The sequence below is a fragment of the Paroedura picta genome, chromosome 7 (assembly GCF_049243985.1).
Source record: "Paroedura picta isolate Pp20150507F chromosome 7, Ppicta_v3.0, whole genome shotgun sequence".
NCBI lineage: Eukaryota > Metazoa > Chordata > Lepidosauria > Squamata > Gekkonidae > Paroedura > Paroedura picta.
In genome coordinates, this window is record NC_135375.1 from 103,825,628 (window position 1) to 103,849,076 (window position 23,449).

Here is a 23,449-nt window from a genome sequence, read left to right on the forward strand (position 1 = left end):
CCCATCCTGGTCACTTGGTCACAGTCCTGGTCACTTGGGCACAGGGTTGAGCATTTGTCATTGGCTTTGAAAAACTCTATTCAAGTAAACATGGCAGAAAACTGCTACAAAATCTCTCTTCTCCCCCCCCCCCGGCCCCAGAGATATATCAAAAAAGAATAGAAAATGCTCTGCCTCCAGCAGTCACCTACCCTTCTTCTCTCCGCAACAGGCCCCTTGTGAGGTGGGTGGGGCTGAGAGAGCTCTAAGAGAACTGAGACAGGCCCAAGGTTCCCCAGCTGTCTGCATCTGGTGGAAGGGGCAATCAAACCCAGTTCTCCAGATTAGAGGCCACTGCTCTTCAACCCCCACACCAACCTGGCCACAAAATGCCCTCAACAGGTCCACACTGTGAAAATCCTTGTGCTGACACTGCCCAGCAGATCTCCAGAGGCCAGTAAGAAGCCTCCAGGTAGGACCTGGAGAAGCCCCGGAATGAAAGCTCCTCTCCAGACTGCAGAGATCAGTTGTACTAGAGGAAAGAGCTGCTTGGGACAGGGACAGTGGTGTGGTTGGGTGGGGGCTGTGTAGTACCCCCCCCCTCCTACACACATACACACGGAACATAGAAGACAAAAGTGTCCCTCCCTGCTCAAACTGCATACCTTATGAACCACACAATCACCTCTCCATGTAGGAAAGACCGGAGTGTCTCCATCCGTGGATTGCTCAGGGAAGCCATTGGCCAGAAGGGCCAAACTGAAAGGAAAAGAATCCCAGAACAGTGAATGAGCAAGTCAAAAAAGACTTAGGCCATCGTCCTGCAGCAGCTGCTTCTGCCTGGGCTCCAGCTACATCTCTTTAAGGCAGGGGTAGTCAACCTGTGGTCCTCCAGATGTCCATGCTGGCAGGGCTCATGGGAATTGTAGTCCATGGACATCTGGAGGACCACAGGTTGACTACCCCTGCTTTAAGGCAATGGCAATTTGTACAGCTTGGTGCAGCTTCTAATGTGGTGGGCTGGATTTGACTCCCTGCTCCTCTACCTGCTGGGCAACCTTGGGCTAGTCACAGTCCTGCTAGAAACTGTTGGAGAAATAGTTCCAGGGGAGCAATCAGGTAAGGAGTGACTTATCAGCATGTAATTTGAGCTGATTGGCCCTTGGTGGCGGAGAGCAATTTGAACAGATTGGCCCTCATCGGCAGAGTGCAAATTGAACTGATAGGCCCTCATTGACCCTCACAGGCAGAGTGCTTGGTCTGTATTGGTGACACACTCCCAGGAAGGGCCAATCAGGCAGTGGGTGAGTAGTCAGTTTGGATTTTTAAAAGTTGACTGATAGAAGATGGCCCTCATCCAGGAATGGCTAATAAGGGATCCTCTCTCCACATCCAAATTGCTCTCAGTTTCAAAAGTTTGCTGAGTGGAAGAGGAGCCAGGCTCAGAGCATGCTCTGCTGCCAGAACATTTTGCTGGCCTCTTTCAACTCAAAGGACATGGTGGGAGGAGGAGCAAGCTGTATTCTGGGGTAATCTTTGCATGCTTAGGGGCTGGGGGAGGCCCACATGTGGCCCCCTGCTGGCCCTCTGGTCCCAAGGGGGCCCAGGAAAAGCTCTGCCCTGGGAATATTTACTCATGAGTAAGTCCTGTCAGGTGTGCAATCTGCAATCTGAGAAGGGAGGGATGCTTCTCTGTGGCCAGGGCTGCAAACAGGGCTGCAAGAGAGAGATTTAAGGCTGAACTTGGAGAGGAGACAAGGATGTCTGCAAGATTCTGTTTGCAACAAGGGCACTAGGAAGCGCTGGATCCAGTGCTGGGGTTTGGGCCGGATCCTCTGCAATCCTCTCCACCGGAGGGGGAGAAAGTGCCTCCCCTCAGCTGCTCTTGCCCCTCCCCCGCCCAGGCGTCCCGAGGAGGGGTCACGAGCGGAGTCTTCTCCGCGGGAGCGCAGCGGACGGCCAGAGAGGCTCCGGCTCCCGCGGCTGAAGGAGCACTGTGCCGAGAGCTCCCATGGCCTCGCCGCCGCCGCTGTTCCTCCTGCAGGCCCAAGCCCTGCTGCTCTCCACCGCCCTGGCCAGTCCGGGCGGCCCCTTAGACCGCTGGTCTGACCAACGCGTCGCCGCCGCGATGGAGGTGACCGTGGGGGTGGTCGTGCCGGAGCGCAACGTGAGCTACTTGTGGGCCTGGCCGCGGGTGGCGCCCGCCCTGGAGCTGGCCCTGGAGGCGCTGCAGCCCCAGCTGAGACGCGACGACCTCGACGTCAACATCGCCTTCGCCCCGGCGGACAAGGACGGCGACTGCTCAGAGGCATCGGTGCTGGAGAGCACCCGGGAGCTGAAGAGCTCCTGGGACCCCGACGTGCTGCTCGGGCTCGGCTGCGACTATACAGATCTCAGACTGAGGGGCTGGGCCAAGCAATGGGGGCTGCCTCTCCTCCTGGCCGGCGACGACGAGGGGCCATTTGATTCCACTACGGTAGTGTACGCTGGCCCGGCCGGGCTCGCGCATCTCACGTCCTTTCTGCGAGGCCTGAACGAGCACTTCAACTGGACCTCCCCCATAGTCCTGGCCTTCAGCCGCCAGGCCCACGACTTCCCGCGGTATTTCAACATTCTACGCGGCAATTTCTCCAGATGGACGAGGATTGCCCTCGACGATCAGCTGGACGGGAGTCTCCAAGACATTCGAGCCCATGGACGAGGTGAGTCCGGCCCTGCCTCTCGCTGCTGCCCGCCCGTCCGAAGCCCGTCCGCGGAGGGAGGCTGGGGGTCCGGAATGGCTGAGAAATCGCACCTCCCTCCAGGAACGCGAAGGGGCAGACTGGGCGGGTGGGGAAGGGGAAGGAGAAGTAGGCGAAGCTGGGGCACGCCGAGCAGCTGGGAGGGAACGTCGAAGTGAGCAGCTCTTCCCCGTCTTCCAGGCCCTTTCTGGAGAGGGAGATGCGCCCTCCCCCTCTTGCAGACCCCCTCCCTCTTGCTCCCCCCTTCTGGGGCTGATGGACTTCCTCATCCTGGCCGAGGGGCTTAATCCTCTTCTGGGACTAAGGCACCGTCCAGTCCCGAGGATCTGAAATGCATCCCAGTGAACGACCTTGATTTTGACACTGGCGCACTGGGCTGCCACCATCCTATTGAAGCTCTTTGTAAATAACAGAGAAGGAACAGAACTTAGGAAAGGGTTTCTTTTCCTTTTTTACTACCTTAATTTGGATCTCCAAATGAAATTGGCAAGTGACTGACTGACTGACTGACTGATTGTATGGATATACCGCCCTCCCCGAAGGCTCAGGCCGGTTTACATGAAACAACAAAATGGTACAGGTAACAGTAAGGTGGTAACAACAATAACATTAACATAATAACAATAATAACATTAAAGAAAGGTGGAACTGCACAGAGCCTTAGCTCAACTGGTACTGAGACCCAGGGGTTGGGCAGATTTGAAACAGTCATTTGGGGGGGGCTTGGGGGGCCAATTGGGAGCGATGGATTAGGTCAACCTCAACCAAATGCCTGGTGGAAGAGCTCCTTTTTGCAGGCCCTGTGGAACTGCTTTAGTTCTGTCAGGGCCCTGATCTCCTCTGGGAGCTTGTTCCACCAGGTGGGGGCCAGGATGGAGAAAGCTCTGGCCAGCTTTCAAGCTAGGCCAGGAAAAGAACAGCCAGTAAAATTACGCCCCTCCCTGAACATTCATCCCCTTTTTTCCCTAACAAACTGCAAAATTCACTGCCAACCCCTCACATCCCAATGTTTTCTATGTTCTTTCCCCATCTTTTTCCAAGGTGGCCAGGTGAACATTTTTGGGATTAAACTACAGCTGTGTAATTACAGGGTCCTGTGCAGTGCGCTGAGGGCTTTTCAGAGTGATTATCTGATATTTCTGCTTGCCTCCTGTTGCTTCTTGGCTTCATGAGTGTTTTTCCTTGTCCCTGGTGATGTCCCCAGCCTGTCCCTCTGCTAGTGCAGTTAAAGATTGGTTTCAATGAGCAAGTAATTGCTTCAATGAGCAAGTAAAGTCCCCTCTTTTGAGGGAACCAGGAGCCCAAGGAAGGACCTCCCTGCCCTGACCTTGCAGAGCTCCTTGGGCAACCACTTGAGTCCAGCATTGTGCTGCATGAAGGGCTGATGGGCACCTTGCCCCTCTCTGCCCACCGGCCTGGACTCCATTCCTTGCTTGCGTCTGACACAAGCTCCTCTGGCCGGTGTGGTTTCTCCTCAGTGGTCTACATCCATGGGTCCCCAGAGATGGTGCAGCAGATGATGCGGCTGGCACAAGCTCAGAACATGACCAATGGTGATTATGTCTTCATCTACCTGGACTTCTTGGGGGAAAGCCTGGAAGCTGTGGGGCACCGCGAGGCAGCCAAGCCCTGGCAGAGCAAGGAGGGCCCAGATCCAGGAAGCCTCCGAGAGGCCTTCCAGGTAAGCATGTGGACAGGAAGAGTTGGGAATGTCAGCAAAATGTGCTGCCCTAACCCCTTGGCTATGTGGTGGTGCAGACTGAAGTATGTGGAGGCCCCTGGGTAGGTTCAAGGAGGGTTTACTATGTTGAGCCAGGGCTCCCAGAAGATATGAAGCCAGAATGAGGCCAGCAGTGCTTCTGTGCAGGGACAGAGGTCTTTCCCCCTATATGTGAGTCTTCACAGCCTGGCTTTTGACCTCTGCATTTCCCCTCTCCATTAGATAATCTCCCTCAACTAATAAAAATATCTGAAGGTGAATGGAGGCCTCTGGAGAGGAAAGGGGTTATTTACTGGTTTTATCATTTGCTGTATTGTTTCAATTGTAGTTAAATACAGAGATGGATAGAGGCCACTTTGCCTTCAGGCTTCTGCAAGCCAAGCTTCAGGACGTCCTGCAGTTGGGCCTCTTTGGGACTTGGGTGGGCTGGTGGCGAGGGTGTGGGGGAAAGCCTTCTCCTTCAGCAGGGGGAACTGGGAACTGGGGGGGGGGGTATGACGTGTGAGGCTGGCTCTCAGAGAGGGAGATTTTTTTATTTGTTCTGCTTCATCACCCACCATTTTTGCATGAAACAGGAGCCCAAACCTCACTTGTGCTTGTGACTTCACTTTCGAAAGATGGGGGGGGGGGGAAAGGACAATTGTGGGATGTTGGGCAGTTGGCAGGGGAGGCTGCAAGTGTGAAGGCTGGGTTCTAAATGCTACTTTGACTCCTCCCCACATGCAATTGGCCCTGGTTGGGGTGACAACACCAAGTGTCTGAGGCAATTGAGAAAGGCTGGCCATATCTGCATGCGTTGAACGTAAGGTGTCTCATGCAGACTCCACCAATTTGTGAGCTAAACCCTCCTCAGGCTTCCTTGCTCAGCTGGGCCTGTGACATTTTCAATCCAGCTGCTTCTGCTAGGCATTGACCGCTTGGCCAGACCTGGCAGACCGCCAGCCTGGCAAACCTGCTGGTGTGTCATCACTCAGGGTGGTCAAAACCTTCTGGCTTTTTACATGTCCAGAGTAACACCTATTACTACTTTGAGAAGAAGAACAGTCGGATTTTATGCCCCACTTTTCACTACCAAAAGGAGTCTTAAAGAGGATTACAATTGCCTTGCCTTCCTCTCCTCACAATAGACACCCTGTGAGGTAGGGGGATTACTTGTGGTCCAGGTGTGAGTTTTGAGAATAGGTGAGTTTTGAGAACAGGTTTAAAGTCAGAGGAGAAGTTTTGAGGCCAGAGGGCAAGCAGCGTGGACACAGCTTATGTGTGGGGGGAGAGGGCAGCAGGAACTTTGCCAGGGGGTTCCTGAGGTACAGTCTTGCAAGTGGTCAAGGGCAGGGCTCAGGAGGGGCATGGCCTAGCAACAGGGTGGAAGGGAGCCATGAGGGGAGACTGAGAGAGGACATCCAGTTGGAAAACTTGTTCAAGCAGCCACAGCTCCTGCTCCTAATGAAGCTTCTGCTCTTGGCATGGAGGATCTTTGGAGACCCCCGGAGCTGACCAGAGAGGGCAGGGGCCCAAGGAGACAAGCAGGGCTGCAACTCAGAAGGGGGAAGCAGTGCAGGACTTCTGCCCATCTCTGTGGACCAGACCACAGAACAGCAGAGGCCACCCAGAAGGATGGAGGGGTTGGAGCATTGTCCTGTGTTCCTAGGAGTTTTCAGTTTGGGGTGGGAGACGTCTGGAGAGGCAGATGATGGGGAAGAGAGAGAGAGAGAGAGAACATCACCCCCTCTTAGATAAGTCTAGAATCTGGGGAAATAGAAAATACTTCAAAAGCAGGGAGCCTGTATTCACTGCCTATAGAATGGGTGGCTTTAAAAGGGGCTAGACAAATTCATAGAAGAGAGGACAAGAATAAGTATTAACCAGGAAATGGGGAACCTCCACCTCCAGAGGCAGTATATCTTTGATGACAAGGACTAGGAGGCAACATCGGGGAAGGTCTCTGTGCACTCTTCAGGGAGACTGGTTGTGCCCTGTGTGAGACGGAATGCTGGACTAGATAAACCAGTTGTCGTGTCCTGCTGGACTCTCCTTATGTCCTCTTCCTGCCTGGTTCTTAGCCCCTAATTCCTCCCCTCCCCCTTTCTCCACTTGCAGACGGTGTTGATCATCACTTTCCATCGGCCCCAAACCCCCGAATACCAGCGCTTCCAAAGCGAGCTGATCCTGCGTGCCCAGGGGGACTTTGGCGTGGCTCTCAATGACTCCCAGGTAAATCCACCCACCCCTTCCTGCTTTCTTTCTCTTGTCTGTGTTATTCTGGGATGCAGCACAGGGCCTTTTGGGAGAAGAGAGATCAGCCAGCATTCTGGGGCAAAACTCCCTTCTCACCTTGGCCTGGGGAATCTCCTATCAAGACAAAGAAACAAGCACAGGAGATCCCCCAGGTCAGGGGTGGGAGGGGGAAGCCGTGGCTTCCCTCTGCAGGCCGGTCACCTGGGTGGGCTTTCAAGGGCCTGGTCAAGAGGCTTCCTTAGCCTTCATTCACTCCAGGCAGGTTGCTGCAATGGCCTTCTTGGTGGTCTCCCTTCTGGGCAAACTCTTTTGTCTTTGTTACTGTCTTGAAACTCGTGTCTCGTGTGCATCTTGGGATAATGTGTGTTTCTAATGGCTCTGAAGGAAGAAGGGCTGAGTGCCCCCCCCTGCCTTGGTGCAAAGGCAGGGCTTGTTCTGCTCCCTGAGGGTTCTTCCTTTTGGCCTACAGGCAGAGCTTTGGACATCAGGTACCTGGTGCTGAGTCCCTGGATCCCAGAGGTTGCTGGGACAACTGGAGACGGCTCTGTGTGGCCCTCTTCCTGGGGGTCCGTTCTCAGTGGAGGTGCCTGGATGGAGCTGGGAGACTTCAAGGGTCTAAGGATTGTCACTGGGACTGAGTTTGGTCCCTACTTCAATATCTCCTCGTTCTCTTGCCCTTCCCACCATACACTGCCCCATCTTCATGGTGTGCTAAAGGGTTGCCTTGAGTCACCCAGGTCTGGACTGTCTTTTATCTCCTGTATCTTTCACCCAACTGGATGCTTCTGTCACCAGTCCTACCCCACAGAAGCATCTGTAAGAGGGATTTTCTGGGAACGGTCTTGGGTGTTTTCCAGCACACGAGTAGAAGGGGGTAGACTGCCTCTAGGAAAGTAGCCCTGAAGAACCCCAGGCCCCGTTCCTTGGGTGGGTAGCTACAGCTGAGCTGGCCTGAGGCAGGGCTGGTGTCAAACCACCTTGGACCAAGGTAGGCTCCTCGATTTCCAGCTTCTGAGAGAGAAGCTGCTGGCCTGGACCAATTCAGGGCCCAGGCTTCCAAGTGGGGGAGATATACCTCCACTGGTCACCACCTGCCTCTTCTGGATCCACCACCAGAGCTGTTTCAAGAAAGTTCCCTACTGCTGACCTCAAAGACCAAGGTAATGGCTGCCTTCAGCACAGGAGTGATGGATGAGGGGGATGGGATGATTCTTTAATGTCTCTCTCCCCCCCCCCTCTCTCTAGCACAAGAACCTGGTGGCCGGTTGCTTTCATGATGGGCTGCTCTTATACATCAGGTCATTAATTGTAATGCTGCGTGAAGGTGGAAGCAAGCGGAGTACCGAATTCATCCTGGAAAATATGAGGAGCCTGAAAATCCAGGGTATTAGTGGGTGGTGGGAGGGCCAAAAGTGGTGGTGGGTGGGGGATAGGGAGGCTGCAAAGAAATAGGGGGAAGGGGCAGGTGAGAGGTGCAAAGTGGCTGCCCTGGGCTGAGACCCATCAAGCCAGGAGGAAGCAGGGGGGAGGGGGAAAGAGAGCTTCTAGCTGTAGAGAGGAGCTGCCCTACAGCCTGCCTAGCAGGGAATCTCACCCATGATTCATGAGTGGCAGCTGGTGCCAGGGGCCGAGCAGAAGTGACGTGCGTCTCCCTCCCTGCCCTCCCCCATCCAGGTGTCACTGAGATGATGAGCATCAATGAGAAAAATGAGAGAAAAGCAGATTTTGACCTGTGGAGCATGGCGGACATGGAGAGTGGAGAATACCAGGTGTGTGTTTGTGGGGTGGGGAGTGCTGTCCATGGTAGACATGGGAGAGACCCAGGCAGCCTCACTGAATCATTATGTTGGTTTGGGTGCCCCAAAAGCCCTGAGTGGAATTGGGGCTCCAGTAGGTGGAGGAGCTGAAACATCTGGGCCTCCAAGTCTTTGTATTTGTATCAGCTTCTGGGAAGTTGTAGAGGAAGGTGCAGCATGGATCTGTTATCAGAATCTGGTCTCTCCTTCCCACAGGTGGTGGGGCGTTACATGGGAACAATGAAGCAAATCAAGTGGCTTGGGCCCATCCATTGGAAGCAGGGGGGACCCCCTCTTTCCAACCCACCCTGTGTCTTCAGCATGGATGACCCCTCCTGTGACAAAGGTGAGTGCATTTAGGGGTCAAGGGACATGTTCTCATGGGCCAGGCCAGGCTGGCCATTCCTCAGCCCCACTCTGCTGCTTCCAGTGGTGGCTCCTGTCTGCTAGGCAAGGCAGCCCCAAATCCGGATGCCCACACACCTGCCAGGTGGCCTCCTGTTCTGCTCCCTGGTGGTGGCCACAGAGCTGAGCCTTCAGTTGGCCTATTCCTGAGCTACTGATGCCTTTTCTTTGGGTACGTCTTTGCCTATTGAGACAATGTGGTCCGAATTTCACATATGCATCTTCTTCTCACACACCCTGTGGGGAGTCTGTGTTTCCCCCTCCCACACAGCCCCTGTCCTCTCTGGCTCATCATAAAACCACTGATTCTAAAAATATGCAAAGAACAAGCTGATTGCTCCAACAGTGATGATAAATACTATATCTTTTTTAAAAAGTCTTACCTTTTGTTGTTCAGTTTCTTTTGTGTCCTCATCAAAGTTTTGCTTGTGTATGCATTTTCACTTAGCCTCATGGGAATTGTAGTACTTCCTTCTCATTTAGTCCTCTGGTGGAAACATCCATTTCCCCTTCTGCTCAGGTGCAAAAGTGTCTTGGAAGGGGAAGGACCTGAAACACTCTGAACTTGTGTGCTGGTGTCTCCATCCCACTCCTGTGCTGCTTTCGGGGGGGTTTCTGCATGAGCCCTTCTGAGACTTTGGTCTGCAGAGCAAGAGGGGCCATTTCTGCACACTCCACTCATTCCTGGCGTTCTTGACAGTCAATTCACAGGCACTGAAATCGCTTTGGGCCTGGTTCTTCTGCGCAGCTGTTCTCCTGCTTTCTAACAGTTACCAGTTTATATTATTTTCCAAATGCCTTGCATGACCATGATTTCCAAGGCAGGGAGCTCTCATCAGTGGTGACATCACAGAACACACACACTCCTTTTTACTCTTGCACATGGGCGCATTTTTTTAAAAAGCCCTGAAATATCAGCATGTTGTTGGAATGACCTGCGTCAACCGGGTTCTCTGAATTCCCTCACTTTCTTCTTCTTTTTTTAAAAGTTTTTTCTTTTCCTCCTAAAGATATGTCCACAAGGAAAAAAGCTAAAGACTTCTATTTAAAAAAAGTGGCCAGTGGAAGGGTGCCTAATATAGCAATATTTTAGTGCCTTAAAAAAAAAAAAACCTTTGGGAAATGAAACTAATCCTCCACAGGTTGGGGGTGGGTGGGCTTGGGGTGACAGGGACTCCAAACCTCAGGAGGTGAGCGGGTACGAGCAGGACAAGCAATACAAACAGAAAGAATACATTCTAGGGAAAATGAGAACCAAATTTGGCTTCTAGAAAGAAGAAAGGAAAAGAGAAGAAAGGATAATTATAGGCCCCAAAATGCATGTGAAGATCTAGGGATAAACTGAAGGAAGACCTACCAGGACCAATGAACAAAAAGCCATGTGAAGAAGGCCACTGCAGGGCAAATCAAGGCCTGCAAATGAAGCCTGGTCCCCTCTGTGCTCAGAGGGACATCCTGCAGGCCACATCCCCTGCCCCCTCCCCAGCTGGACGGGGCTCTCTCTGCTGGGCTGAGCAGCCCTGCGGGGGACGCTGGAAGACTCACCTGCTCAGCTCATGGTCTATCGGCTGATGCTGTCACACTACGCCGGCTCTCTCTTTGTCCATGCAACTCTATCGTGATGTGGTCCACAGTGAGAGGGCAGACAACCAATCCAAGTACCAATAAATAAAAGTATTATCAATATGATGTATGCTGTTTTTTATAATCTCTTATTATTGTTCAGTTCTCATTTCATTCCACTGTGCCGTCAAGGGTTTTTAAGCGGGCACCTCTTTGCACGGCCTAGTGGGGGTGGTCGTCCTCCCTCCAGGTCAGGGGCTTTGGGGAGCCTCCATCTCGCGTTCTGCGCTGATACAAAGGGACCTCGAAAGGACGACAGAAATGAGGCTGAAGCACCTCAATTAGTACCTGTTTCTCCAGCACACCCCTGAATTGTGTTTAAGGGGTTTCTAAGGGAGGACGTTTGCCAGCTTGGCTGGTCTGATGCATTTGTCTTCCAAGCAAGGCAGTGGGCAGATCCAGGCCTGTGAGGGAAGCCCGGCTGGTTCTCTCTGCTTGAGGAGGGGCATTCTGCTTGCCCTCCCCAATGCACTCTTCCGCCTGGAGTGGGACTTTCACTCTGCTAGGCTGGTCGGCCTCAAGGAGGGATGCTCAAATGCTCCCTGGTTCAGCTCACAATCTGCTTGCTGGTTGGAGAAGGAAGTCAATTTGTAGCCAGGCACTTCAGCCATTCATGACAACTCTCAGGACAACTCAGCAGGTACGTTTTTGCACTTTCCGACAACTTGGTGTGCTTGGTAGCCATCACATATCCTGATGGTTACCTTTTATCCAGAAACATCTGTTATCTCTGCTCATGGCTCAGCAGTCGGCCATAAAAATGAACATAGAGGGCGATGATTGCTCAGACAGGGATTATAAATAAATGCTATTTTTAAAAAAAAGTCTTACTGTTTGCGTTCTTTTGAGTGTATGTTGTCATAGGGATTTTTGTGTGTATGCAAGTTTGCCTGTCATCATGGGAACTGTACTCCCACCTGCATATTATATGTCTGGAGAAGCATCAGGTTCACCATGTGCACAAATGCAAAAGCAGCTTGGCAGGGAGAAGAAGAGGCAGCTGAACCAGCGGTTTGTATGGCTGCAAAGCTGTTCCGCAGCTGCTCATGATGGACAGCACAGATGTTAATGCCTCTGGGGCTTGGCTCAGCAGGGACCAGCAGTTGTGGAACATGGTATGCTCCCTTGCTTAATCTCACCAGCCCTGACCCCATGGAACAAGAATTTCACCTGAGAACTTCCAGGGAACCAAGACCTAAAACGGTGCAACTCAATACCTTTGATGAGCCACGCCGGACTTTGACTGGAGCTAGATGGGTCAGTATCTTCTGACGTTTCCTTGGCCCATTATGACTCTAGTCAGCATGTGAGTTACCTGTCCCAGAAAAAGAGTACAGAATGTGATGACCCTCTTCTAGGATGTCTCTGACATCCTAGGGCCCTGTGGCTGAATTCAAACCACTGGGGTGCCGTGAAGTTTCCCATCAGGGTGGGAAACAGAACCATCCCACATACAATGTCGCTGTTGCATCCAATGAGTGAGCCCCTTGGCAGTCCACCCCCAGTTTCCCTGGCAGGTGATACGCACTTTCCCAGGACAATACCTTGCATCTGCATCATGTGACGGAATCCCGCCTACATCCCAGCTGACAGGTAAGCAAGGAGGGAGTTGCAATGGACCAGGCAAAGGACCTGCCAAGCTGCTAGAGGGAGTTGCAAAGGACCAGGCATGAATCAGCATGTCTGGGTGGAAGCTGAGGGCTGGACCGTTTCCATGAATCTCCCTTTCCTTGAGGATGGGTCTGTTTCCATGAGGAGCAGTGCAGTATGACCATTAAACTCTATGCTGCCGCTTTCTTGGATAGTCTGGAGAACGAGAGCATTGGCTGAGACTGGACATCCCATGACTCGCCCATCGCTGATGTTGTCAAGGTGAGAGATTGTCAAGAGGGTGGGAAGGGTGTTTCCTCAGCAAGGAGTGTCCCCATTTGCCAGAGGGGGGGGGGAGAGGAGCAAGGACTCAGTGCAGAGATCACTCCATGAGAGGCAGAGGGGTAGATTCTTTTATGTTTTTCCCTCTCTCCAGTCCTCTGACTCTTCATTGTGACTAGAAGAGCAGGTCGTTCGTCTGAATGGTGGCCAGGACAGACACTTCATGGAAAACCAGGGACTACTGCCTGGCTAGCTTCTGGGAGAGAAGGGAAAGAAAGGGAAACCATGTCCCTTACACCAGGGGTAGTCAACCTGTAGTCCTCCAGATGTTCATGGACTACAATTCCCAGGAGCCCCTGCCAGGAAATTCTGGCAGGGGCTCCTGGGAATTGTACTCCATGAACATCTGGAGGACCACAGGTTGACTACCCCTGCCTTACACCACCGAGTCTTCTACCCACAGTGGCCACCCACCCTGGGATCCCTTTATACGCCCTTTTTCATGGGTCTTCCTCCTACTTTTCTCAGAGTGCAGAGAGTACCACCTTGACCACCCTGAGCTCTGTTCCTCTGAATTAAGCACTTGCATTTGGTGTCCTAGGTGCTGTGGCATGGAGGTCCCCACCCCCGGACCATCTCCCCTTGCACTAGTTCCTGACTTGCTCCCCTACCAGGACCATGGACAGCAGCTGACCAAATGAGTAGGAATCTCTCCATGGAGGATTGTGCCATGGGGCCTTCTACACTGAGGGCAGGGACTTCAGCTCCAGAGGTGAGAGGGGGGGAGGAGGAGTCAAAAGCAGCCCAAGACTGTCTCTGCCTCCTTGTCTCAGACTTATTTGGGGGACTCCAGTGGGGACTGCTGTTATGAAGGGCAGCTTTGCCGTCCAGCCTGAGAACTGCACTTCCTGTGACCAAGAGGCAAGAGAAGAGGACATGGGCCTGTCGGGGATGCTGTCTCCAAAGCCCACCGCTTCTCGTGAGAAGGAAGCTGAGTCCTTTGGCACCAAATGTACATTTCGTGAGAATGCATCAGGAGATCACCCTGCCCCCTGCCTTCATCCTCACCAGAATTGAGAGAGGGCGGAAATCAAAGGCAACCAAAACAGTTTCTAGAGGTGCCAAGAATAAAATTCTACAAAAGCAGTATATAATTAATGCACAATAAGTTTTAACCTTATAGTACGCATTATCGGTTCATTTATCATATTCATTTTATTTTTTGAATTTTTAACTTGTTGTTTTAAAAAATGTAAAGAAAAGAGGTAATGAAATGATTAGTTACGCAGAATATCTGTCCTTTACAATTATTCGGAGCATTTAAAAAGTTGCTTTTAGATAGTGGTCCCAGTGATCATAGAATTCTTCAGGGGTTTCCTGTTCTGTAACTTTGTCAGATTAGCCCTTGTAGTCAGTTCTCAAATCTTATCCAGCCATAGATCTGGACCAGCCAGGTCTTGTTGCTTCCAGCCCCACCCTCTATCATGGATTCACTTTCGTTCTGCTTTTGTGGTCTCTTGCTTAGAATGCTGATGATTGTGGGCCTTGCTGATAACTGTCCTTCTCTCCCACAGTGATCCTGAAATCAGATTAACACAGACAGGCATCTTCAGTGTCCTTCTAAGCAAGTCCTGCTGCCCAGAGGCATGAAATCCTCCTTCACAACACCCAGGGACCCATCTTGATTCCTCAGCCTGTTCCTCATAGTAGGTACAGCAAAGCACCCAGAGGGGAGGAGGGGGGAATGGTGTTTTGGCCCTTAATGCAGCAGAAGAAATGCCCTGATGCTGACTATGCAGGGACCATGTCTCTTCTGGACTCATCTCCCCACCCCCACCCCCTGGGCCAAGGTTCCAGGATGGCCAGGCCTACCAGCAATGGGTCAGTGGTCTGGGCACGCTCCCCCCATCACTGTCCCCTGACAGGCAGCCATCTCACCCACTCCCTGGATGAAAGCTTCTGCCCCTCTCTGGCCTACCTCTACAGAGACTTGAGGCCCCTTCCCCCTTCCCCATCCCACCTTGAAGAAGTTTGTGGCAAAGTGTGCTTGCACACTAAAGCTTGTACCTTGAATCAAACTTAAAAAGTGCCATGCTAGCTTATTGAACAAAGCAAAGGGAGGGTGAAGCTTAGAGCACAAATGTATACATCATTTCGGGAAAATGAGGGGCTATCGGGAAAATGGAAGCTTAGGATTGTAACGGGATAGGTGAAAGAATGTGAACCCCTGGGTCAATTGACCAATGGGGCAGTACTAGGCAGGGTAGGGTTGTCTTAAATTGAGCTGTGCTACACCACAGACTTCGGAGATCTTTGAGTATGGTCCTGAAGCTTCTCCCCATGGTTTACAAACCATGAAATAAAACTGCTTATTGCTTTCAAATTTCATCTGTAATTGGGCATTTGACCGCATAGCAGGGAGTGTCCATGACAACACACATGAAGATGAGATGATTTAGGCTGTTGTGACAGCCTAGATTGTAGAAAACAGCTGAGAAAACACTTAGCAAACAACTTCTCCTCCCTGCCCCTGCTGAGAATCTGTGGGCAGCACCCTACAGAGGCAAGAAGCACCCAAGAAGGGATTGCTGTGTGCAGGGGGGCTTTCTCTGCTGAGGTCCTCAGGGACCTCTGTCCCAAAGAAGAGAAGGGAGAAGCTACATTGACTTGGATGAAGCCAAAGATTGTCTCTGCCTTGTCCAGGCTGTATTTTGGGGTCCTCAGCAGGTTCCTCTCCTCCCTTTAACCCATGCCAGGCCCTTCAAGAATGTGGGTGCTGGGAGCTGCCCTTGGTTATTAGGGAAAGGAATCTCGGGTTGTGTGGCATCTCCAAGAGGGCATGAAGAGGGACAAGGGACCATCCTTTCCATGACTTGGGTTGTGGTCTGCTTTAGGAAGAACCCCTGTTGCCACACAGCAATGTCAGGAAATTCCGTGGCAGTTAGCAGGCTGTATCTCTAATGCAGAGCTGCCCTTGCCAAATGTACCCTAATGTAGCCACCAAAGAGCTGCATTTCCTGGACAGCCAGCTGTCATTCACAAACTGCCTGGAGGGGCTGAAGGAAGAGTACTCTTGGGCCCACCTGGAGGATGAGCCAGAAAGTTGAGAACCCACTTAACACAATTATACTCCATTGATAGTCAGATGCTCATACTGCATCAGGGTTTGCCCCTGACAGCCTTCAAGGGGCCTCTGTGTGTCCTTGCTCCTTAGCACCCCAATGGCCATGTCCCACAGTAGCAGTAGAGGGAGGCCCAGGGACTCTCCATCTACCCCCTGCATCCCCAACTCAGTAGCTGAATTAGGCTGACAGGGTAGGAGCTGAAGGCCCTGACCATGTCTCCATCTGTGTCTGTGATCCATGGCTTCAGTCGTGGCCAGACCCAGTACCCCATCCTTTTTTGTAGCCAGAAAAGATGGGGCAGATTCCAGGATGAGAGCTCCATCTTAGGGATCTTCTGAATCTTCTCTGCCATGGAAGCATTTCATGCTAACCACCACGCCTGCAACACATTCCTGGCTGCCTCCCTCCAGGTCTATCGGATGCAAGGAGGAAACTGCAGCTGCCCTGGCAGAAGCTGCCCAAAGGCCACACGTGACCTTCAGTGATCCCTCCAGGTTGCCTTTCTGCAGAGGAGCTCAATGCTGACTCTGAACTTCATCGATGTGCTGGCTTATGGACTCTCGGGGTCGTGATTTTGAAAAGAGAGCTGCAGAACAAGCTGATTCAGTACCATTGTGAATGCTTTCGCTTCTCACGTGAGGGTTGCACTGTCAACATGACATCTCCAATGCAAGAACACTTCCCAAAAGAGAGACTGTTAAGGAATCCAAAATGGAACCCCCTGGGGTCCCAGGGCCAGTGTGAAAAAGCAACAACAAAATACGTGTGAATTATTCGAATAAATTTAGAAATATCAATTTATTAATAGAAAACACAGATTTGTTCAAATCAAAGTCTAGAATGTTTGTTTGTTTATTTATATACTGCCCTCCCCGGGGGCTCAGGGCAGTTTACATGGAACTTATGAACGATACATAAAACAATCATATAAGAAATATATGAAATGCATATAAGAAATGCTAGCTTAACTGTCTAATACAATTATCACTGCATCAGACAGCACCAACTTAAAAGCATGAAAAATGCTGGTCTCAGCTCAAGCATTTCTCTACATCAATATTAGCCATTCAGTTTAGAAGTATTAAAACTTTTTCTCTGGCCCTGCCATCTTCACTGTGCTGCTTGTTCTCTCTCTTTTGAGCAAAATAATCTTTTCTCTTTGCTCCATTCAGAAGTTTTCTTGCCCGACTTGTTTTGGATTACTGGAGGTTTTGCTATTTTGGGGATGGTGCATTTGCACAAAGAATTTAGGCCTAACACAACGAAATTAAGCCTTCGAAGGAAAGGCTCCAATTGACATACCTGTCAAAGGGAAGGGGGAATGAGTCTCCTGTCATTGGCTGCTGACCTCCTAGTTTACAAACCCACTCTTTCAGGGGGCATGCAGCTCAGCGTGCCGTAGCCTAAGCACAGGATCGTGACAGTCTGGTGGCCCCCTCAGAAGCTTACTGTGGCCCTCTGGAAGTCAGTCTCAAAACCACTGATTTAGAACATGTCTGTTTGGCCTCCCCAGAGAACCAGCTGGAGGGGGCAGTTGGAGGGAGGATTCCAACTTCACAGGTGTTGATCCGGTTGCCATGGCTCCCTGCCCTGGGCTCTGAGACCCTCAGACGGCTCAAGGGAGGCGAACCCTGCTCAATGCCGCTTGCTTCTCACCTGCCCACAGAGATTTGCTGCCTGCCACCCACTTCTCAAAGGTCAGGGTACTCTTCCTTCCACTCTGTGTTTGCTTAGTAACCTGAAGGGAAGGGACCTGGGATTCAATCCTGCCTGAGGTTTTTCACTTGGCCCTCCTAGCGATCCCTTGAAGCCGTTATGAGGTGATACTTCATGCCAAGAAGAGCTTTAGCCTCCCATTTCATCTGGTCAAACTCTGGTAAAAAGAATGGCTGTTTTAAGAATATGCTTCCCTTCACGCCAAGGTTGTATATTAGAATCGCTGCCTCCTGACTTGGAAGTTAGGATTGCCAGGACTCAAAGTAGGGTGGGACCTGGGGTTCCCTTAGAATTATAACTCTTCTCCAGACTAATGAGATCAGTTTAGATCAGGTCTAAATATATCAAGATTTCTGAATAACACTGGATCCAATAGTATTCTGCTACCAGGATCTGGGATTTTCTGGGAATATTGAGATTTTTTTTTTTTTCAAGACCAATAAAGGCAAACTGGAAAATGTTATTTTTTTTTTTTTGCGCAATTCTAATCTCTACATTGAGCCTCTTGTGGTGCAGAGCCTCTTGTGGCGCAGAGTGGTAAGGCAGCCGTCTGACAGCTTTGCCCATAAGGCTGGGAGTTCAATCCCAGCAGCCGGCTCAAGGTTGACTCAGCCTTCCATCCTTCCGAGGTCGGTAAAATGAGTACCCAGCTTGCTGGGGGGTAAACGGTAATGACTGGGGAAGGCACTGGCAAACCACCCCGTATTGAGTCTGCCAAGAAAACGCTAGAGGGCGTCACCCCAAGGGTCAGACATGACTCGGTGCTTGCACAGGGGATACCTTTACCTTTAATCTCTACATTGCCAATGGTTGCATAACAGGTAGTGGTACAACATTAATCTCTAGCATTCAAATCTACTTCTGGGCATCTGCATCACTGTGATTCTTCTGATAAGCTTGCGAGCGTGATCTGCATTATAATCAACATCTGGTAGCATTTCCTTCATGGGGACACCAAATCTTTCAGAGTTATCTGTCAATGCTTCCATCATCCTTTTGCAGAATCTGACTTGCTCTATGATGCTTCTGCAAAATCTCATCCTGCACAATCCACATAAAAACACCTCCTGCATCTTCTTTGCAGCTTCAGACTGCCATGCAGAACAACTTGCATCAACATTTGCAGTAGGGAATTTACAGTTGTGAGATTCGTTCCAGTTGGCCCAATCAGGTGAGCCCCCACTCCTCAGTCCTTAGCAAAGGTTGGGAAATTTCTGGAGATTTTATGGATGCAGCCTGAGAGTGTGGTATGGGAAGAGAGATCTCAGTGAGGTGCAGTGGACTGCAGTTCACCCGCCAAAGCAGCCATTTTCTCTTGAGTAACTGATCTCTGTCACCTGGAGAGGATTCATAGTCCTGGATGGTCTCCAGGCTCCACCTGGAGGCTGGCAACCTTAGGCACTCAGACCCATTTCCATCCTCAGCAAAAGACACAGCAGATCGGAATGAACCTGGGCCTGGACAGTCGGGCTCTCCAAAGCATTTCAGCCAGAAGGACCAATAATTCATGCCTTTGAGCGACCCCCATTCTTCCAATACCTTTTGCCCCCTTTCACTCTGGCCATGAAAAGAGTGTCCTGTCCCTTTAACAGGGACTTCTTGCAAAGGGAGAAGAGGTCTGTGGCCCAGAATGGAAGATAATTTTTTTTTAATTTAAATCTCTAAAAATAAGGTACAGCTCAGAGGAGTATTAAGCAGATAGTCAGAGGGACACATCTAAAACTTGCATGCAAAAGCTCATGCCTTGAATAATACTATGTTCATCTTAAATGTGTCATTGGACTCAAATTCTGTTTTGGCAGCCCAGTGTCCTCCAAATCCCCTAAAGCAGGGGTACTCATACTGTGGCCCTCCAATGTCCATGGACTACAATTCCCATAAGCCCCTGCCAGCATTCGCTGGCAGGGGCTCATGGGAACTGTAGTCCATGGACATCTGGAGGGCCACAGTTTGACTACCCCTGCCCTAAAGGGTGTCCCTGCAGGAACTGCTTGGTTGGCCTCCCCAGAGAACCCGCTGGAGATGGCAGTTGGAATTGGCAGTTGGAAGATTCCAGCTTCCAAGGGGTTGATCCGGTTGCCATGGCTCCCTGCCCTGGGCTCTGAGACCCTCCGAGGGCATCAGGGGCTCAAGGGAGGCAGACCCTGCTCAATCCCACTTCCTTCTCACCTGCCCACAGGGATTTGCTGCCTGCCACCCACTTCTCACAGGTCAGGGACAGGCCTGGGTGCCATTCCTCTGCCTTTGGGGGCCCCAGTTTCTCTCCTAAGGGGAGAAAACCTCCATGTTGTGGGTCAAGGTCTGGCCCCAGGGCCTCCACCTGCCCCTCCTTTGGGCCCTTTTGTGGCTCCTGGTCGGTGGGGTGGTTTCTTGTCCCCAGTGCTCACTACGTCTCACATGGGAACAGATTCAAAGTCCAGTTCCCAATTTCTTCTTGCCATGCCTTTGCTTAAGAGAATGGGCATTTTAAACAAGTGGGCAGGTTGGGGGAGGAGTAAAGAATAAGAAACAAAGAGCTTCCCATTCTGTTTGGTGTCATAGTTAAGATGAGGGGACCAGATTGTCCCACTTTTGGAGGGACATCTGGGGGTACCTGGCAAATTGTACTTATGTTGAAATTAAAATATATATATAGATTACAATACTATTTTTGTATTCTATGTGTTCTATGAAACTTTTTGTTGCTCCATATAGACCAAAATTTAAATCAAGAACACCCCCCCCCCAGTTAATGTTATCCTGCTTTACCAATGTTAAAATCTGGTCACCTTAAAAGAGCAGTAGCTTCTAATCTGGAGAACCAGGTTCGATTCCGCCCTCCTCCACATGCAGCCAGCTGGGTGATCTTGGGCCAGCCACAATTCTGTTATTGTAGATTTCACAAGGTTCTGTCAGAGCTTTCTCAGGCCCACCTACCTCCTACAGGGTACTGTTGTGGGTAGAGACAGGGATGGCATTTGTAAGCTGCTTTGAGACTCCTTTGCTTAGTGAAAACTGGGTTATACATTCTTCTGACATTTATTGCTACAGCATGTAAAGGATGTAGGAAAGGGGGAGAACATCCTTGTTTTACTTGGTTAGATCGTGGACAAATATCAACTGCTCGTTAACAAAGCTTTACTACTGCTTTGCTAATGCCTCACTGCAAGTTGGATGGGGAAGAGAAACACCTCGACCAAAAACTGAAAATAGGGGGGGGGGGAATAGAGGAGACAGAAATGGAATGAACAAACATGTAAAAGAGGGAGATAAACCAAGGGAAAGAAAGGGAAAGCTTGTTTTATCTCACTGCATCACACAAACACTGTACAAGATTTGTGACATTAATTCTGTCTTTGAGTATGTGAAAGGTTGTCACTTAAACCCATTATGCACGGGGGTTTTAGCGCACATTCGGGGTGGAATGGCGGCGACTAAAATCACGGATAACGCACGGAGCCGGCTGCAACCGGCTGCAGCTTCGGTGCATGCCGCCGAAAAAGCCGCGTCAGTGAAACGCGGAAGAAAGCGCAGCTTCCGGGTGAGCGGGGCGCAACCAGAAGCGGCGCCCGGATCGGCGCGTGCATAATCGGTTACTCTGGGTTTTGCCGCCGTCGCGCCCCGCCCCGTGTATAACCGGTATGCGTCGCGTCTTCCCCCTCCGCGTTTTCCATGTGACCCGAAATCGCCGTTTCGGCGGCCGTGCATAATGGGCCTTAGAGGAGGACAGGAAAAGTTCCTGTTGGCAGCAGAGGATAGGACCCGCAGAAATGGGTTTAAACTACCCGTAGAACGATATCGGCTAGATATCAGGAAAACATTTTCAAAGTCAGAGTAGTTCAACAGTGGAATCAACTGCCTAAGGAGGTGGTGAGCTCCCCCTCACTGGCCATCTTCAAGCAGCGGCTCAACAGATGCTTTAGGGTGATTCTATGGTTCTATCTGGTTGTAAGGAAAGGAAGAGAGAAATGCTAGGTTGTTAGTAGGTTGCAGGCTGGAAATTTCTGCATTAGCCATCAATGAGCTGCTTTGTCTTAGTGCTGGTTTTGGTTGGCGGGCTTAACATAATATGTTAGGCAAATTTGGTTCAGTCTTGGAGAAAAGATAGTCGACTGCCTTTCAGTTGTGCTCAGGCTTCCCTGTGCCCCACATTCAGCTGGGTGCAAAAAAGGCCCACCAGCTCATTTAAACCCTTCACATTTTGTCCCCCCAAGGCCCCTCCTGCTAGTGGTTTTGTTTTAAGGTCAGGTAATGTTCTATGGGAAATTGGTTCAAATCCCAACTCTGTCTTTGAGGCAGTCTTGCCTTATCCTAGCCAGGAAGGGAGCCTGATGTCTGCCACTCTGTTCCCCTTGGAGGATGGGTGGGATGAAAGTGTGCTAGAGTCATGAGCTAATGTACTCTTCAGAAGATGAGGAACTGGAAAAATGAAGTCCTGTCCCAGTGGAATGCCTCCCTAAGAAACTGAGATTAAAAAGTTTGAACAGAGATCAGACTGTCCACTGGTGTCTCCTGAACCATCTGAGGACAGGAGATGTCAAGAGTGTTTGACAGCTTGGGAAAAACAGAAAAGTGCCTACTTATGCAAGGATGATCATTGTGGCTGAGCAGTATTGGCTGCTATGTCTGGTGTCCCCACGGGGGACACATTTTTGCAGCAGACTTGGTCTGCTGCTGAAATGTGTCCCTGCGGGGGATGCAGCCTTGGCAGAAAGGTCCCACCACATGGGGGGTGACAGGGGAGGTGCAGGAAAGTGGGACTGCATGAGAATGCAGTCCCACCTTCCTGCAGACAAAAAATGTCCCATTCAGCCCTGCAGTGTTGCAAAGTGCTGCAGAGAAAAGTGGGGCACTTTTTATTTCCTCTGGGCCTCCATTGAATTCCCCTTTTTGGGATTCATGTTCTTTTGCACTTTTTATTTCCTCTGGGCCTCCATTGAATTCCCCACCCCCTTTTTGGAATTCATGTTCTTTTGCACTTTATTTCTATCTGAGTCAATTTCTGAGACAATGAACATGGACCCTGGAGCCAAAAAAGACATTTTGTGTTAATGGTTGGCTTAAAAACATTGCGCTCAGACCCCTATATGGCTGGGTAAAAGCTGCCCAATAACCCACGCCACCCCCCCCTTTCCCAGCTCATTTCAACACTTCCAGAACACAGAAATGGAGCTGTTTTTGCCAGCCCGAGTTGTGAGAAGGCTGGACATGTTCCCTCAGCAAAGTGCTCTGACTCCTGTATGATTGGGAGAAGGCTACTGGATCACCCACCCACCCCGCTTTCCCAGCTCATTTCCCACCTCCAGAAAACAGAAAAGAGGCTGTCTTTTTGCCTGCCTGATCCCAAAAAGACTATGGACACTTTAAAGAAGATTTTATTGTACCTTTATAGGTTTTGGACTGCGCTGCAATGTGAACTGCACCAATTAAAAAAAAATACTCAGAACAGGAAATGGAGAGGCGAGGGTGAGTGCGAGGGTGGGACAATGCTGTAGAAACTATCAAGCCTTTTCCCCTCTATATGGGCCTGTCCCTGGTTGCTCACTGGTTGTTCACTGATGGTACGTGCAATTTAAGGTTGTAAATCCAATTTTGGCAATTCTCCTAATCACAATTTAAAAATGGCCAAAATTCAACTCAGCTAATGGACAGCCTCGGTATGCTGGCAATGTCATGTGGAGAGGGCTCTAAAAGCAGCCAACATTCAAAGGCTGTCCAGGGGAATATTCCTCATGTGGAAATAGTCTGAGAGTTCCGAGGCACACCTGCATGTGGCTGGGAGAGACCACCCTGCTTAAAAAAAACAACAACAGTATTTTTCATCTCAGGCTTTAAAAAATCAGGATTTCTGAATAACATTGGATCTAATAGTATACTGGTACACGGATCTAGGATTTTTGGGAAATATTAAGATTTTTTTTGAAGACAAATAGATGCAAACTGAAAAATATTTTTGATTTTGGACAACTCTTATCTACTTTGTCAATGATTACATAAAAGGTAGTGGTACAACATTTATCTCTAGCATTCAGTTCTACTTCTGATGCATCTGCATCACTAATCTTCTAGCTTTTCCTTTGTGGGTATACCAAAACTTTCACTTTTATCTCAACATTATCAGTCAAAGTTTCCATCTTCCATTTGCAGAATTAGACTTGCTCTATGATGCGTTTGCAATATCTCATCCTTCAAAATCCACCTCTTGCATCTTCTTTGCAACTTCATACTGTCATGCTGAACAACATGCATATACAGTTG

General features: G+C 50.4%; 1 protein-coding gene and 1 long non-coding RNA gene across 2 annotated transcripts; both read left to right on the top strand.

Moving 5' to 3' along the window:
- Positions 1-1,946: 1,946 nt before the first annotated feature.
- LOC143841493 (atrial natriuretic peptide receptor 2-like) lies at positions 1,947-10,008 on the top strand. The gene is made up of 6 exons (XM_077345867.1): positions 1,947-2,681; positions 4,199-4,401; positions 6,538-6,651; positions 7,921-8,059; positions 8,350-8,444; positions 8,688-10,008. Exons 1-6 carry the CDS (start codon positions 1,991-1,993, stop codon positions 8,829-8,831), a joined length of 1,386 nt encoding a protein of 461 aa, XP_077201982.1. The 5' UTR covers positions 1,947-1,990; the 3' UTR covers positions 8,832-10,008.
- Positions 10,009-12,784: 2,776 nt separating this feature from the next.
- LOC143841494 (uncharacterized) lies at positions 12,785-16,304 on the top strand. Its single transcript, XR_013232703.1, has 3 exons — positions 12,785-13,143; positions 13,946-14,077; positions 15,907-16,304. It is a non-coding gene; the product is annotated as an uncharacterized LOC143841494 (long non-coding RNA).
- The last annotated feature ends 7,145 nt before the right edge of the window (positions 16,305-23,449 follow it).

Coding starts and splice junctions, on each gene's coding strand:
- LOC143841493 (XM_077345867.1), top strand. CDS start 1,991: ATGGCCTCGCCGCCGCCGCTGTTCCTCCTGCAGGCCCAAGCCCTGCTG. Junction 2,682..4,198: donor CATTCGAGCCCATGGACGAG/GTGAGTCCGGCC, acceptor GTTTCTCCTCAG/TGGTCTACATCCATGGGTCC. Junction 6,652..7,920: donor TGGCTCTCAATGACTCCCAG/GTAAATCCACCC, acceptor CCCTCTCTCTAG/CACAAGAACCTGGTGGCCGG.